Source organism: Rhamphochromis longiceps, linkage group LG16 (genome assembly GCF_057381845.1).
Source record: "Rhamphochromis longiceps isolate RC_006_pf linkage group LG16, R_longiceps_female_GT1.1, whole genome shotgun sequence".
NCBI lineage: Eukaryota > Metazoa > Chordata > Actinopteri > Cichliformes > Cichlidae > Rhamphochromis > Rhamphochromis longiceps.
The window spans coordinates 4205029-4222007 of NC_140572.1; the positions used below are offsets into that span (position 1 = coordinate 4205029).

General features: G+C 43.0%; 2 protein-coding genes across 3 annotated transcripts in view; both read right to left on the reverse strand.

The window, feature by feature from the left end:
* Positions 1-16979, reverse strand: part of LOC146650417 (phospholipase D1-like) — a 179322-nt gene that overhangs the window by 116673 nt on the left and 45670 nt on the right. The gene's annotated exons all lie outside the window — the stretch shown is intronic.
* LOC146650421 (protein NLRC3-like) overlaps positions 3072-16979 on the reverse strand; it is a 159237-nt gene continuing 145329 nt past the window's right edge. The window contains exons 6-11 of the mRNA XM_085385469.1: positions 12897-13092; positions 8742-10536; positions 7651-7824; positions 7200-7373; positions 4877-4923; positions 3072-4728 (exon numbers count right to left, since the gene is read on the reverse strand). Of these exons, the coding sequence (XP_085241595.1) occupies positions 4187-4728; positions 4877-4923; positions 7200-7373; positions 7651-7824; positions 8742-10536; positions 12897-13092 (2928 nt within the window). The 3' untranslated portion in view covers positions 3072-4186. The remainder of the gene's footprint in view (positions 4729-4876; positions 4924-7199; positions 7374-7650; positions 7825-8741; positions 10537-12896; positions 13093-16979) is intronic.

The window sequence follows — 16979 nt, forward strand, 5'->3', positions numbered from 1 at the left end:
TAACTCGATGAGTTTATATTCAGAATGATTCTGACAGTGGGCCACTGTGAATTGTGATCTTTCATCAGGTCAATGTTTAAGTTCAGTATTTCAAAGCAGGAGCTATGAACAGTCATCATGTTGGCATTAGAATTATTATTATTAATCATTATTAATAATGTCGTTACTCATGTATAACTTTGATTAGTATACATGAATTTTATCAATAGTAAAAATAATGAATAATTCATGTATAACTTTTGTTGTGTTTTGTATATTAATTATATTTAAATAGAGATGTTGACCCTGTCTCTACAGTAGCATCAGGGTAACATACATTATTGGTCCAAGCTGTCATAAATGGGGAGCCTGATCCTTTATTATGAAAACATGACGAGTATTTTTCTTGTCAGTTGGGAAGAAGTTGGTCTTTTTTTCCTTCTTTTTGCTCAGTTTGTCTTTTCTTTGATAATTGAAACTCTGATCAAACCTACTCATGTTCACAGCATGTAAAAGCAGCTGACAGTCCGTGGCATTGTTGTTTGTAGAGGTGCAGTGTAGTGGGAGCATAAATCAAAAGAAAACAGTAACATTTATGTAATAAAACATCTGAATGAAAATGAACAGGCCCTTTATGAACTTCAAAGGGATCTGAAAACAACACTTTTTAAAAGAGTATCTTGGGGTGTAGGTGGTCAAAATAGAAAACTGAGCTGAGACTCTAAGTTCAATCCATCCATTGGTTTTTACTTAGGAGGAAGAAATGTCAGGCTGGTGCAGGCTGGTTAGGTGCATGTGGTTATCTTTACCTAAATGAGTTCACTTTGTGGCTGCCAGGTTGGGCAGAAGTACCTGTCCCCTGTTAGGCTTAGCAAGGTTCTCCAGGAGTTTCTCCATGGGTAGAGCTTCTAGCTCCTCCAGCACATCTGTGGCCGTGCAGGCTGCCACTTTCTTGGTTGCTCTTTTTACCCCACTGGTGGATGAGCTGCAATGGTCTCCATTTGTCCCATATGTGTTTACTTCTTCTTCTTCTTTTGCATATTAAACACATTATTCTGTTTCTATGTATTTGCTATGATTTGCTATTTGTTAAGTAACATTGCTTCACTCACTATGCCGGGTTTGTGTGTGGAAGCATTCAGTTGCTGGCAAATCAAACATTCTGCAAATGAAGCTGAATACTCAGTTACATGTTTCTTTACATTTTATTATGTTACAGATTAAGTCATTTGTTCTTACTTTGTTTGTCTTTTCAGTCTTCATGAGGGTCAGGTGTGGGGAAACGCCCGCCCGGCATTTCCTCATTTTAAAGTCCTGCTGATGTCACACATGACATCAGCAGGTCAAACCAAGTGGAGGGGTTTGTTTGTCCATAGAGATGCTTCCTTTTGTTTGTTTTAAGGTTTAAATGGATTTGTTGAATGTGTTTCTTTTCATCAATACTGCCATTTAGTTGTGTAAATGTGCATGTTAGAAGTGTGAAGAGGTTTTGTGTTTAGAAATGTATAGAAACCAATGATTTACTGACAGCATGTCTGATGGAAATAAGTGCAGATTATGTATGAAGTCTAACTGCACACAGTAACTGTGTTACAATAAGGACTTAACAGCGCCCTCTGCTGGAGTGTTTCAGTACTGCGTTAACTAGAATACACCACCTCCTCCTCACACCACCTGCTACAGCTCTACTCTTCTATGACTACAGTCATCCACAGCACTGATGTGAGGTCACATGGTTCATATGTAAGGAGCACAGCTGACCTCAGGTCAGTTTAATGACTGTGAGCAGCAGCTGTGTTATTGTCACTGTGACAGGGAGACACTCTCAGACACAGCGCTCATGTCAGCTTGTTCTCATGCAGGAGGATCAGGAGCTCCATGTTTGTCTTTCTGTTTGAATCATGATGTGTTTGTGCCATCAGAGTCTGTCATGAGTACTCAGGGTTTCACAGCAGCTCTTCTGGATGCTGACAAGGACTCCAACCTCATGTTTCACCTCTCTGAGCTTCTGATGTCTGTGAACACTCGTGTTTCTTCTCTGGGCTCATCTGGACAAAAACACCTTTCTGTGTTTGGCTGCAGCCTCATTCTGACTGACAGGAAGTGTGTTATCCATGAGCTGCACTTCTGTGAGGAAGTTTCCTGCTGTGTTTCCTGTCTGTGGACAAACACGAGTGTTCCAGCTGAGGACTTGGTTCCTTCCACCTGTCCATACAGGACATCACGCTGTCTGCAGCTCTGTAAATGCAGCTCCAGGTCCTTCCACGTGCTGCTCTGTATTTGTGCAGTTTGTAGTGTGTCCTGGGAAACGTAGCACACATGGTGTTCTTCTGCTGTTTCCTCCTTTCACTGAGTGTGAAACACTGACGCTGTGCTGTTGTTCACAGAGGGGAGCTGATTCTAGCTGCAGCTGGACTCTGTCATCTAACTGAATGTGTTGGTGCTGATCACGGGGCTCTGAGGGGGGAGCAGCAGGAGGACTCTGGATGCTGACGTCAGTGTATCTGTGGAAGCTCCCACAGCGTGTCTGTCATTCAATATTGTGCTGTATATTGTATCTATGCAAAGATGAACAGACTGTGTGTTCACTGGTCTCTGTGCTGCAGCTCTGATGTCATCATCACTCCCTCCTCCACCCTCAGCAGTCCCAGCATGCTGCTGTGGTGCACCCCACCCTCACTCTACACCTGAGCCACAGACCACACCCTCCACCTCAATATACACCACAGTTTTCTCTGCTGTGGAAATGAGATCAGGAGGAAATCATGATTATTATTATTTAATAAACGCTCACATTAATGTGGGCTTATTTGTTTCATATTAGAAACATTAGTTGAGTGTTTTTAGTATAAAATGGTCAAAGTCCCTCTTTTTGCTCCTCCCCTCACCTGTGGATGGACGGTGCTGTTACCGTGGTGACAGCTTGGATGTGTTTCAGTCCTGCCTGGTTATCACTGCAGGAATCTTTCACATTTATTACAGGTAATAACTCTGATTTTTCTGTGTATTATGAACCAAATGTATCCTGATACTCACAGAGATGGATGAGCAGAGGTTTTTTTTGCAATTTATGTAGTTACTATGGACTTAATGCATACATATTATTAAAATTAGGGCTATAACAGTTGTATTGATGTATAGCAACTTGAAATGCTCCCACAAATGGCTCCACAGCATGTAAAAATATAACAAAAGCTCTGGCGGACTTGGTTCTGTGGTCAGTCTTAAAGGGTGAAGTTAAACTCTGTAATCTTCACTGTGTCACAGAGTTCAGTGAGTCCCGTTATTCACAGTATCAATCAGATCATCAGAGAACAGCTGATCAGCAATCAGTGGTGCCAACAGCGCCTCCTGTGGTGAGAGGATGCAATAATGCAATGTAGCATTTTTCCACTCAACACTTGCAGTCATGGAAACTGTCTGTTGGATCTGTGTGACGTTGCTTTCTTGGTTAGAGTTCCTCACAAATGTCCAGATGATTCTTCTAATGAGGCGTCGACCATGTTTGCAGCTCTTTGGAAGAAAACGTCGCCCTTTGCCATCCTTACTTTTCTTTGACTTCTTCAAATGCAGCTGAACTCCAGCTGGTATTTTCTTGGACTTTGCAGCTGTTTCTGGTCATCAGTTCATTCCTGCAAACCTCTGAAGCTGAACAACAATGATGCTGCATTGCTGGCTGATCCCAAAAGGTTGATTCTGTTCATCTGGACGTTTTCAGAAACGTTTGCTCACTGATCAGGTGACTTCTTCAGTCTCAGCTGACTGCAGCTTTACAAGCTTACAAACAGCACATTTGCACAATGACTGAAAGCAGCAGCACCTGATATATATGATACTAATATAATACATATACATATATAATCCATACTAATGATGAAGGAACTGAGCTCACAGTCCATTGTTCATTCAGTGAACTACTCAGTTTATTTTGGGCCTCAGAAATGCTCACTCTGTTTGTACATCACTGTCAGCAATAGACTTATTCTGCTGTGTGGACAGGAACACATGTGACATCACTTCCTGTTTGTTTGTGACTGAAGAGGAAGAAGTTTACAAGGAATCATTTAGAAGAGTTTCAAACATCAACTGATTGAATCCATGAATCTGAAAACATGTTTGTGAGTGAAAGAGACAGACATGTACAGACTGAACTATCTGTTCAACAGTCAGAGTGTTTCTGTAACAGGAGACACTCTTTACACTCCACTCAGCACAGGGACACTGAGGAACCAGGATAGCAGACTCTAAACCCAGGATAAAGAGTTTGAGTGAATGTGGTGTTGAAGGTGTGGAGGTGGATCAGAGTGTCAGAGGAGACTCTGTAGAAGGACAGAGTGCCAGCAGGACAGTCCACATACACTGCTGCTCTGTTAGAGACAGAGGAGGAGGAGGAGGAGGAGGAGGAGATGGATGTTTGTATGTTATTGTGCCAGACAGACTGAGGACCATCATCAGAGCAGTACAGACTCCAGGACTGATCATTGTATCCAAACCAACAGTCAGCACTGCCTCCTTTCCTTCTGATGCTTCTGTAACTCACTGATATACAAACGTCTCCTCTCCACTCGACCTCCCAGTAACAGCGACCAGTCAGACCATTTCTACACAGCAGCTGATAAAAACCATCAAATCTGTCTGGATGATCAGGATATGACTGAACCTCCTTCACACATGTCACCTTCCTGTTGTTGTCAGACAGTTGGAGCTTTGTGTTCACTGTGTTTGTGTCGATTGTGAGTTGACAGGAATCTGATGGAGAGAACAAACACAATCCAGCTGCAGTTATTGATCCATCATCTGTTCATTGATTGACACTTTGATGATGACTCCTGACATGATGAAGATGGTTGAATGTGTGCTGCTTTGTTTTCATGAATCCCATTAAAAACACACTTACACTTCCTCAGACCTGGTCTCAACCATCGGACTCCAGCAGGCTCCACCCTGAAAGGAGGAGGGGGGTCAGAGCAGCACAGTCAGCATGCACACATGGACATTACATGGCTCTCACACACACACTGTTACACACTGATAAAGGAACCGTCCAACATTTTCACAAACACACTTCAATCCATACGTGGATCAAACTGCTGATGATTGGACTGATCCTAGATCAGTACATCACTGTACTGAATGAAATACAAACCGTGACCTTCATTATCTTTATATTCCTCTCCTGTTTAGGTGGAAAGGACACCTCCCTGCCTTTGCTGCCAGCTGGTTTTCTCCTCTTGGAAACACATTTACCATGGCTGACACTTTATTCGGTACACAGTGCCCACTGTCTCAGGTACAGTTCACCCGTGACCTAATAAAGTGGCGGTCATTTGTTATGAGCCATCTCCCTTCAGCTTTTTTAGCCGACCTGTTTACCTCCAACTTTGTATCAGCAGCAGCGAGCCACACACATCACATGAACTTGTGCATTAAAACAAGTTAGTGGATTATCCACCAATAAATGAGGAGATGTTGGACGTGTTAACAGATGACAGATTAGGCCTGGGTCTGTGGTACTGTTAGCAAACACAGAATATTAACCAGGAACAGCTCCTTCATTTCCATCATTTAAGTTGGCTGATACAAACCACACCTCATCTCCTAATGCACTGAGCTTTCCTCATCTCTGACTGTAACTGACTGCTGGGTCCATGGTGTTCCTCCCCCTGCTGAGAAGGTGCAAACAGCTGCCTTCTTTCAGTCACATACATCAGTCTGTCCACTGACAGTCTTTCCATGACTTTCCCTGGATGAGATGTTAGAGCTGTAGGCCTATAACCTGTGGTCTTAGTGGGGTCTTTCCCTGCTTTCACAGTTCTTTCCAGCTTCCTGATATATTCTATTATAGAAGAGCAGCAGAGCCTCCTCTAACTGCTTCATCATGATGTAACACACCTGATCCTTCCCAGGTGAAGTCATTTTTATGCACTTAAGAGCTGCTTTGAATTCAACATTACAAACTGAACATTAGAACTATCCTCTTCTCCAGGATTTTCCTGATTTAACATTTCAATATGATTCATTTTTGTTCTCTACACCTGCCGTCATCACTTCAATTATTCCCACTGTGGATTTGATCATATTGTTTGCCCAGCATCTCTACATTTTCCCATCCATACTACCTGGAGCTCATTAACATTATTAATACTGGAAACTGCTGTTGAAGCCTGATGGTGACACTTTCTGGTGAAGAAGTGAATTGCAGTAACAGGACTGGCTGGCTTATGATACACTGGACATTTCCAGCGCTTTGTTTTCTCTGCTCACAGACAACACAGATACACGCATGTATATTCAGCCCACGTCCAGCTCTGCATGCACTCCTTCTGCTCCATTTCTATAGAGAATAAACAACGTAACACAATCAGTCTCCATTGTTTTCAACTCAACCAGCTGCATTTAATGAAGGAGTTTGAATTTACTTTACAACAGCTGCTGTTGTTTCCTGTCTGCATTCATGTTCTTAACTGGTGTAGTTCTTCCTAAAGTACTGCAGTATTCCTGCCAGTACATCCTTTTAGTTTTCCTAACTGTTTCCTCTGATGCTCGTTGCTATTCTTTCCTCAATGCAAATTCATGCTAAGCTCCTTCATATCCATCCGTTTCTAAACCTGTAATAATTGTTTTAATGTGTCTTTGGCCTAATTATGAGTCTGTCCACATGTTTGTAGTTTCCCACTTGCTTTGGTTTCTTAGCTCTGATTCTCTGAAATCATTTACTGGCATCTCTCCCTCTCACTCCCACTATCCCCAGAACACCAGAGTATTCATCTCCTTGTTTATCATATGGCCTCTTTACATTTTCTCCAATCATCCCTGTTTCTAGAGTCTCGCCCCATCTGCAGGCAGTCCAAGAGAAACTGCCTCTGCCATTTTCTTCTTCTTAATCTTTGATTTTTCTCTTCACTTTCTCCATTGGGTCTTCTTAGACGCACTTTCCAGAAAGCAGCAACATTATTTGTGCCTCATTTGTCAAATTGTGCATCTTACTTCAGCTTAATGTGTTTCCTGTTTTGTTTTTACACAGGTCATGTAAAAGAAATCCTACCAGAGACTCGACAAAGCTGAACTGAAAGACAGCACGGGCAATAAATCAGAGCACCACAAAACTTAAGCACACATATATAAGGTGATTTAACAAATCATGTCTGTTGTAAATGAGTAAGCCATTTATCGACCTGACTCAGGTTTTAAATCATCATCAGAAAAGACTGAATCCTGACCTGAGAATCCCAAGCGTACACTTTGGACTCTCCACTGCAGAAAATAGAAGCTTCAGTCCTGAATCCTGCAGGTTGTTGTTACCCAGATCCAGCTCTGTCAGACGGGAGGACTGGGAGCTCAGGACTGAGGACAGAGCTTCACAGCTTCTGTCTGACAGGTTACAGCCACTCAGTCTGAAGAAAGGATGACAAGAAGACATGAAACACTTGTGTTCAAGTATATTCATGGTGCCATGAGGAGCTACTACATTTACAATATTTCAACACTGTTTCAGGACATGCTGGAATCCTTATGCCTCATGTTACAAAAGACAAATGTGGCAGTTTACTGTGACTTGCATGGATTCATTAAAAAAAAAAAATACACTGGCTCAATGTTAATTTTTTCCAAATGAAATTGATTAAATGATGTTAATTGATGAAAAGAAAAATCGATATTGCTTGATCTGACCTCAGCGTTTCCAGTTTGCAGTATTGACTCTTTATCCCAGCAGACAGAAGGTTCAGTCCTGAATCCTGCAGGTTGTTGTTACCCAGGTCCAGCTCTGTCAGATGGGAGGACTGGGAGCTCAGGACTGAGGACAGAGCTTCACAGCTTCTGTCTGACAGGTTACAGCCACTCAGTCTGAAATCAAGGTGGAAGGGAGAGAAGATCAACCAAACAAATCAGAGCTTTATTGCTTTTTTGTTGTTTTTAAGCAGAAATCAGTGAGGTGCTGGTAGATTCTGTTCTTTTGGTTTCTTACCCAATAGCACACACATACACTAATATTTGTGACTTTTGTAATAGTAGCATTTACAATGCAAAGCAACAGCGATCACAGATTGAAGGGGCCTGAATAAAACTACAATGCAGTGATTTTTAAGATGACCTGTTCTTCCAATTTCCAACAACAGATTTCTCCAACCTTACAGTTAAAAATAATTCTTTATCTCATACTGAATCTTGGTGCACCTCCCCCAGTTTATTAAAATGAAGAGGTACTGAAGTTGCTGTAAGTGATGTGTGATGCCACTGATTTCCTTTCTGATCCAATACAAAGTAAAATTCAGGCTGGTATCTGCGATACTGATGAAAACTATTCCTTCAGAATCAATACAAGACATAAGAAAATATATTTTGTATAACATAAAAAGCCTGAATTTTAAAATATTCAGTTAATAATCAAAAACAGATGTGACTGAAAATAATAAAACTGAGAAACATTTTATGGCCATTGCTACGGGCCATTCGATCCTTTTACAACCACTGCAAGAGCTTGGTTGGCATAGCCGGCAATACGTTTGATAGCAATAAGTCCGGTGGGTGATGGGCTCCACCAGGGCTGCCCATTGTCACCGATTCTGTTCATAAATTTTATTTTTAAAGGCTGTATCAAAAGTATTCAAGTTACAATATTGTGGTCAAAAGTTCTCCTTTTTTCTTTTATACTATACAACTAGGCTGGCTCATGGTTTTAGGACATGGATCTGTCATGGAAGAAATCTATGACCACTTTTAATCAACATTTTAAAAATAAACATGATCACAGATTTACTCACAGGGCTTTGTTGGAGGCTTTGAGCACTGGCAGCAGCCTCAGAAGAGCCTCCTCTGAAGCAGAGTATTTCTTCAGGTCAAACACATCCAGATCTTCTTCTGATGACAGTAAGATGAAGACCAGAGCTGACCACTGAGCAGGAGACAGTTTATCTGTGGAGAGACGTCCTGATCTCAGGGACTGTTGGATCTCCTCCACTAGAGAACGGTCATTCAGTTCATTCAGACAGTGGAACAGATTGATGCTTTTCTCTGCAGACAGATTCTCACTGAGCTTCTCCTTGATGTACTGAACTGTTTCCTGATTGGTCTGCCAGCTACTTCCTGTTTGTGTCAGCAGACCTCGTAGGAGAGTCTGATTGGTCTGCAGTGAAAGACCCAGGAGGAAGCGGAGGAACAAGTCCAGGTGTCCATTTGGACTCTGTAAGGCCTTGTTCACAGCACTCTGGTGAAAAGATTCTTTTTGGTTTAAAAAGCTAAAACTCTTGGAGGTTATTTGTTTCTGTTCAAGCAGATTTTTTCCAGAGTTGCTGAAGGTCAGATGGACATGAAGAGCAGCCAGAAACTCCTGAACAGTCAGATGGATGAAGCAGAACACCTTGTCCTGGTACAGTCCTCTCTCCTCTTTAAAGATCTGTGTGAACACTCCTGAGTACACTGAGGCTGCTCTGATATCGATGCCACACTCTGTCAGGTCTGATTCATAGAAGATCAGGTTTCCTTTCTGCAGCTGATCAAAAGCCAGTTTTCCCAGAGACTCCATCATCTTCCTGCTCTCTGGACTCCAGTGTGGATCTGTCTCAGCTCCTCCATCATACTTGACCTTCTTCACTTTGGCCTGAACCACCAGGAAATGGATGTACATCTCAGTCAGGGTCTTGGGCAGCTGTCCTCCCTCTCTGGTTTCCAGCACATCCTCCAGAACTGTAGCAGTGATCCAGCAGAAGACTGGGATGTGACACATGATGTGGAGGCTTCGTGATGTCTTGATGTGGGAGATGATCCTGCTGGCCTGCTCCTCATCTCTGAATCTCTTCCTGAAGTACTCCTCCTTCTGTGGGTCAATGAACCCTCTGACCTCTGTCACCATGCAGACACAGTCAGGAGGGATCTGATTGGCTGCTGCAGGTCGTGTGGTTATCCAGAGGCGAGCAGAGGGAAGCAGTTTCCCCCTGATGAGGTTTATCAGCAGCACATCCACTGAGGTGGACTTTCTAGGGTCAGTTAGGATTGTAGTTTTGTGGAAGTCCAGAGGAGGTCGACACTCATCCAGACCATCAAAGATGAACACAACCTGGAAGTCTTCAAAGCTGCAGATTCCTGCTTCTTTGGTTTCAGTAAAGAAGTGATGAACAAGTCCCACCAAGCTGAACTTTTCCTCTTTCAGCACATTCAGCTCTCTGAAAGTGAATGGAAATATGAACTGGATGTCCTGGTTGGCTTTGTCTTCAGCCCAGTCCAGGCTGTATTTCTGTGTTAAGACTGTTTTCCCAATGCCAGCCACTCCCTTTGTCAGCACTGTTCTGATTGGTTCATCTCTTCCAGGTGAGGCTTTAAAGATGTCTTCTTGTCTGATGGTTGTTTCTGGTCTGTCTGGTTTCCTGGATGCTGTTTCAATCTGTCTGACCTCATGTTCATCATTGACCTCTGCAGTCCCTCCCTCTGTGATGTAGAGCTCTGTGTAGATCTGATTCAGGAGGGTTGGGTTTCCTGCTTTAGCGATGCCCTCAAACACACACTGGAACTTCTTCTTCAGGGTGGATTTAAGGTTACGTTGACATACCGTAGGAAAATGTTCTGGAAAAAGAATGCAAAACATTACGTCTCATTTCTTTAAAGCATGGATATTTGGCTACATGTTGGTCAATCTCTTAAGACAATAACAAATGTTCTAGTCATCCATCCATCCATTTATATTTTTCCGCTTATCCAGGGCCGGTCAAGGAGGCAGCAGCCTAGGCAGATTAGCCCAGACAACCCTCTTCATGACCACTTCCTCCAGCTTGTCTGGGGGAACATCAAGGTGTTCCCAGGCAAGCCAAGAGATATAATGTTTCCATTGTGTCCTGGGTCTGCCTAAAATGCCAGTGGCAGCCACGTACCAGTTGTTGGGAATTATTATTGCCAGTGGTTTACTTATTTTCACCATAAGCGTTGTGATATGGTAATGGTTACGTTTTGGCGAAATATGTTTTACATATTAACCTAATAACCGCTGCGGTGTAAATGTGGGCTAAGCTAGCTGTCTCAGTTGTGGTTTTTCTTTTCGTTCGAACAGCTTGAAGTGGGATTTGAGCATTAAACACAGTTATCGCTAAGCTCCGAGGTAAGTTTTTTTTTTTTTATTGTGTTTTAATAATGTTGTAGTCAGTGCAGCAGCTGTAGTGGAAGATGAGCTTGTGGTTGGCGACATTCCCAAGTGGGCTGATGCATTTGTCTTGTTGTTCCGATTGTTTTATGTCTTACATCTGGACTATCCAAAAAGCCTGGTTAACACATTCATCCAGAAATTCATGATGGGCCTTGAGGATGGTAAACAGTTGAAACCATGTCTTCTTCGCCTCAAAAACAATCTTTTACTGCCAGAGTAGCACGTACAGGTGCTGGCACTATACTGCTGGCAAAATTCAAACTGTTCCACTGAAGTTGATGGCTCGCATGACTAGTTGCACTAAACTGTAGTAAAGTTTCATACAAAGATCTGTAGGTTTAGGACATCTGCTGCTATCTGTTCCCCACAGCCTGAGACAGACTGAGACAAACATGCCTCTAGATAGCTTTTTTTATATGGTGGGTGTTCTATTTAACTTAGTCTTATAATGAAAACGTGGAAGAAAATGCTCATACATATTTTTTGTTTTAAATGTTTCTATTTTTAAAAGTTTTAAAAGGGAACAACTGGAGAAAAAAGATTATTTGTTATAAAAAAAACTATTTATGTTGAAGTTTAAGGGAAAAGCTAAAGAGTAGACTGAGACTATTTATTTGGTTTAAATGTTTATAAAAATGTTTTTTATTAAATTATAACAGCATCAGGCTGATACTTTTTTTTATGTTGTTTCCAGAATTATTTTTAAAAGAGAGCCAAAGAAAAGGCTGAAGCACTATATTGTTTAACATTTTCACTGTACACGTTGTACAATAAGCACTAAAAACATGTCCAAATGCAGAAGTATGTAAAGTTTTGTAGAAATAAACTTGCAATTGCAAATCTGTCTCAGCTTTCTTTCTTTACAGAAAGACCCTGTCTATGAAGGGTTAGACTTAGCATGCGCTTTAATAGGTAATTAGAGTTTATATAAGTTATAATATTTAAGTTAGTAAAGTAATGAAATAAAGTTCAAATAAAGTAAAATATACAAGTTTAGTGAAATTAAACTTTGTAAGTTACTTAAATACTAAGTTACAGGTTGGAGGTAGTTCAATTCCTTGATCTTATTCAGGTCATATTTTTTAACTTACTTAAAAACTACAAGTTCACTGTAAGTTAACTTTAAAACTATTATATAATCAGTTTCCTCATAAATGTTGAGTTCACTGGACTTATTCGGGTTTCCAGTGTACCCAACAAGGAGTCGTTTATCTCTCTTAGGGACCTCGCCCCCGGAGACAGGCGAGTCATCCCCTCATCCACAGCCTCTGCTTCTTCTACAGGAGGAGGAAGCCAATGGGATTAAGGAAGTCCTCAAAGTATTCCTTCCACCGCCCGACAATATTCTCTGTCGACGTCAGCAGTGCTCCACCCGCACTATACACAGTGCAAGTAGAGCACCAGTCTGCCTCAGACTGCAGCTGAAGCTCTGCCAGAGGTGTATGTTCAAGGTCTTGCAGACCAGGGCCTCTGTGAGGCGTTCACACGCACGTTTAGTTGTGCCAGGTCTGTCCAGCATCCTGCGGCGTCCTGGTGCCACATGCACTTATGGACCCTTATGTTCAAACATGCTGTTCATTAAGGACAAACTGTGATTTGCACAGAAGTCCAAAAACAAAACACCACTCGGATTCAGATCCAGGAGGCCGTTCCTCCCAATCACGCCCCTCCAGGACTCACTGTCATTGCCCACATGAGCTTTGAAGTCTCTCGGTAGGACAGCAGTGGTTGTTTAATGACTGTTGTAGTCATCAATCAGCTTAAACGCTTACAGAAATGCTCTTACTGCAATAGAGACGCTCAGCCAGCTTCTCCTGCTTCAGTCTCCTCAGGAAGTTCACTGTGATTGTCACAAGTGCCTTTCTGCTCCTCTCCTCCTCATCCTCCCTCTGACTCTCTAAGCATTCTGGGTAATCTGGACTCAGAACCTTCTGGATCTTCTTCAGCTCGTTCAAAAAAGTGATGATGTTGTCCTCCAGCAGCTGGAACAGAATAATTATGAATGAGCCAATCAGAGTGAAATCATGTAATCATGAAAACATGTAAACACAAAGTGTGGATCCTTAACCTGATGTTTCCACCTCTGATGAAGTCTCAGCTTTGTTTTTATACCACAGTAGTTTACATGGAATTTGTAGTTGCAGAGAAAGACTCAAATCATTTGGAATTAAATGTTTTTACTTTACAAGGTTTACAGGTTCTTTCAACAGTGAAATCCAAGATAAATAATCATGATTATAATATTTCTGACTGAGTCAAAACTGAATTTGTGAATCAGAACTGAATCATTGTAAGAATCAGCAAAGTACACCAAGTCTGTACTTGTGTTTAAGGAAAACTACTACTATTAAAAACTACTCCAGTAAAAGTTGAAGTACTCATTTAACTTAAAAGTGATAGTAAAAAAGAAAGCAGGTCTTTGGAGGACGTTTCTACTTTTAAGAAGTAGAAAGTTCAGATATTTGTTTAAAAATGTACGAAGTAAAAAATAGTTACTACTCAAGTAAACTACAGATACCTGAAAACAGTTATTAGGTTATGTAATGATGTTCTGTCCTCACTAAGCGTTGTCCTCGTGAACGTAGACTCAGCTATACAGACAGAACAGTGAAAAGATGCACCATCACATCAAGCTTTGAAGGAATCTCGGCAGCCTATTTCTTCGCCACCAGTAACCAGTAAGTAGAAGAAAAACATCAAAGAGGCTACGTTCGCTTCTTCTGTATCTTTTTACGGGATTTGAAGACGATGTCCAGCTCAAACCCTATTGATGCCGATATTCAGAGCCTGGAGGTTAGGTCAGAGTGTGCTGCCTCAGCTGCATTTTCCAAGCAAAGTTCAAATAAATCTTCAGCTAGTGCCGCTGCTGCTAAAGCTCGTGCCAAGGCGGAAGCTGCACGCACGCGAGCAGCCTATGCAAAACGTCAAATAGACATGCAAGTGGAGAAAGCACGCATAGAGGCTACATTGAATGCACTAAAAGAAGAGTGTGAAGCTGAGGCTGCCTCAGCAGAGGCTCAAGTGTTTGAGGCTGCTGCAGATTTAGACACGTGACCTTGGGAGTAAAGCCAGTCATGCTCAAGCAATGAAGCAGTCATTACAGCGAACTGGTGAGTTCATCCAAGCACATTTCTCTTCAGGGCAGAGTTATGCTTTAGCTCAAAATGAGAAAGAAACAGAGGCTGCGTCTTCTGTACCACAACACAGACACCTCCCAGATACCGAAGTTCATCGCGTCAGACGTGACACACAACAGCCGTATCCTTCTGCTTGCTCGGCTGAAGGCCTGCACCCAGGCAACCAGAGAAAGAATCGCCCTGACCCTCTGTCTTTTAACACAGATAGAGATGTCCCCTCCATGCACACACATCGCTGCACAGACTCAACAAACCAACTTCCACCCGGCTCACCACTGGAGGCTCAAGGTGTATCTGAGTTAGCTGTATATCTGGCGCGTCGAGACCTTGTCACCGCTGGACTAAAAGTGTTTGATAACCAGCCTGCTAGTTATCTGTCATGGAAATCTAGCTTTGTTAACGCTGTGGAGGGACTTAGCCTCAAACCTAGTGAAGAACTGGACCTGCTCATTAAGTGGCTTGGTGGGGAGTCGCTACACCACGCCAAGAGAATAAGGGCAGTTTATGTCAACAATCCATTCATGGGTTTGAACATGCTTTGGCGAAGGCTGGACAAGTGCTATGGCTCTCCAGAGGCCATTGAAGCTTCTCTCTTCGATAGATTGAACCACTTCCCAAAGATTTCAAATAGAGATCACCAGAAGCTTCAAGATCTCGGAGACCTGCTCCTAGAGATCGAAGCTGCTAAGCAAGAGGGATATTTGCCAGGGCTCAGCTTCCTAGACACTGCAAGGGGAATAAACCCTATAGCGGAGAAACTGCCCCACAACGTCCAAGAACAGTGGATAACTCAGGGGTCTCGCTATAAGAGGGAGCACCAAGTTCCATATCCCCCTTTCTCATTTTTTGTGGACTTTGTGTATAACCATGCAGAGATGAGAAATGATCCTAGCTTTGCTTTTGCTAACTTTAGTTCAGCTGCATTCAAAGGTGACGGATCCTTCTCCAAACAATGGAAATCCAAACCTCCTTTATCCGTAAGTAAAACTGAGGTAGGAAACCCCCCCACCTCTCAGTCCTCCAAAGGACTCACCATTGATCTGGACAGAGAGTGTCCTCTCCACAAGAAACCTCACTCCCTCAGGAAATGCCGAGGCTTTCGAGAAAGATCACTTGCAGAGCGAAGACGCTTCCTGGTGGAGCACTCCATATGTTTTAAATGTTGTGCTTCAGCAACTCATCAAGCTAAAGAGTGTAAAGCTGACACCCACTGCTCTGAGTGTGACAGCGACCGGCACATCGCAGCACTCCATCCTGGACCGGCACCTTGGGCTCCAAGTTCCAGACCACCCTCTGCAGAGCATGGTGGGGAGGCTATCGGGTGTGTCACTGACATAGCAGCCTCTTCATGCACAGCCGTGTGTGGTGAGGGTCTTAAAGGTAAATCATGTTCCAAAATCTGTCTGGTCAGTGTGTATCCGAAGGGTCGCCCAGACCAAAAGGTGAGGGCATACGTGATGCTAGATGACCAAAGCAATGTGTCGCTAGCCAGATCAGCATTCTTTGACATGTTTGACATCCAGGGTGAGGCTTCCCCCTATACCCTCAAAACATGCTCAGGAATCACAGAGACTGCTGGAAGAAGGGCCTCTGGATTTATGGTGGAGTCAGCTGATGGACAGTTGCACTTATCATTGCCGACTCTTATTGAGTGCAACCTGATTCCCAATAATAGGGACGAAATCCCTACTCCAGAAGCTGCCCAAAGCCACAAGCATCTCAAGTCTATTGCTGAAAGGATCCCTCCTCTTGATGCGTCAGCTGAGATACTTTTGTTACTTGGGAGGGACATCATCCGAGTTCACAAAGTGCGCAGTCAGCGTAACGGCCGTCACAACGAACCTTATGCCCAACAAGTGGACCTGGGTTGGGTAATAGTCGGTGACGTCTGTCTCGGTGGGGCTCACCGGCCGACTGTCAACACATTCAAGACCAATGTCCTTGAGAATGGGCGACCAAGCTACTTCAAGCCTTGTGAGAACAGGATCATCTGCAAAGAAAAGTTCATAGAGGAACAGCTAATATCCTCCGACACACTGACTTCCAGTCAGCCAAGCTTAGGTGAGCTGGTCTTCAGCCATTCAAAAGAGGATGATTAGCTGGCACCCTCCATCGAAGATGAAATCTTCCTCCACATCATGAACAAGGAGTTCAAGAAAGATGACTCCAACAGCTGGGTGGCTCCCCTGCCATTTCGTAGTCCAAGACCACGTTTACCGAATAATCGAGAGCAAGCCCTCAGCCGACTGATGTCACTTCGCCGTACCTTGAATAGGAAACCGGAGATGAAACATCATTTCATAGATTTCATGGAGGATATTTTCAAAAATGGACACGCTGAGCCAGCTCCTCCACTAGAGCCTGACAGAGAGTATTGGTATTTACCTTCCTTTGGTGTCTATCACACCCAGAAACTGGGAAAAATAAGGATCGTCTTTGATTCAAGCGCACAGTTCAAAGGCATCTCATTGAATAATGTGCTCTTACAAGGCCCGGACCTCAACAACACCCTAATTGGGGTTCTCATGCGTTTCAGAACGGACCCAGTTGCTGTGATGACAGACATTCAACAGATGTTCCACAGTTTCCTAGTGAGGGAGGATCATCGGGACCACCTCCGATTCTTGTGGTTTCGTAACCACCAACTTGATGACAAAGTGCTGGAGTACCGCATGAGGGTTCATGTGTTTGGTAACTGTCCCTCGCCAGCTGTGGCCATTTATGGCCTGAAG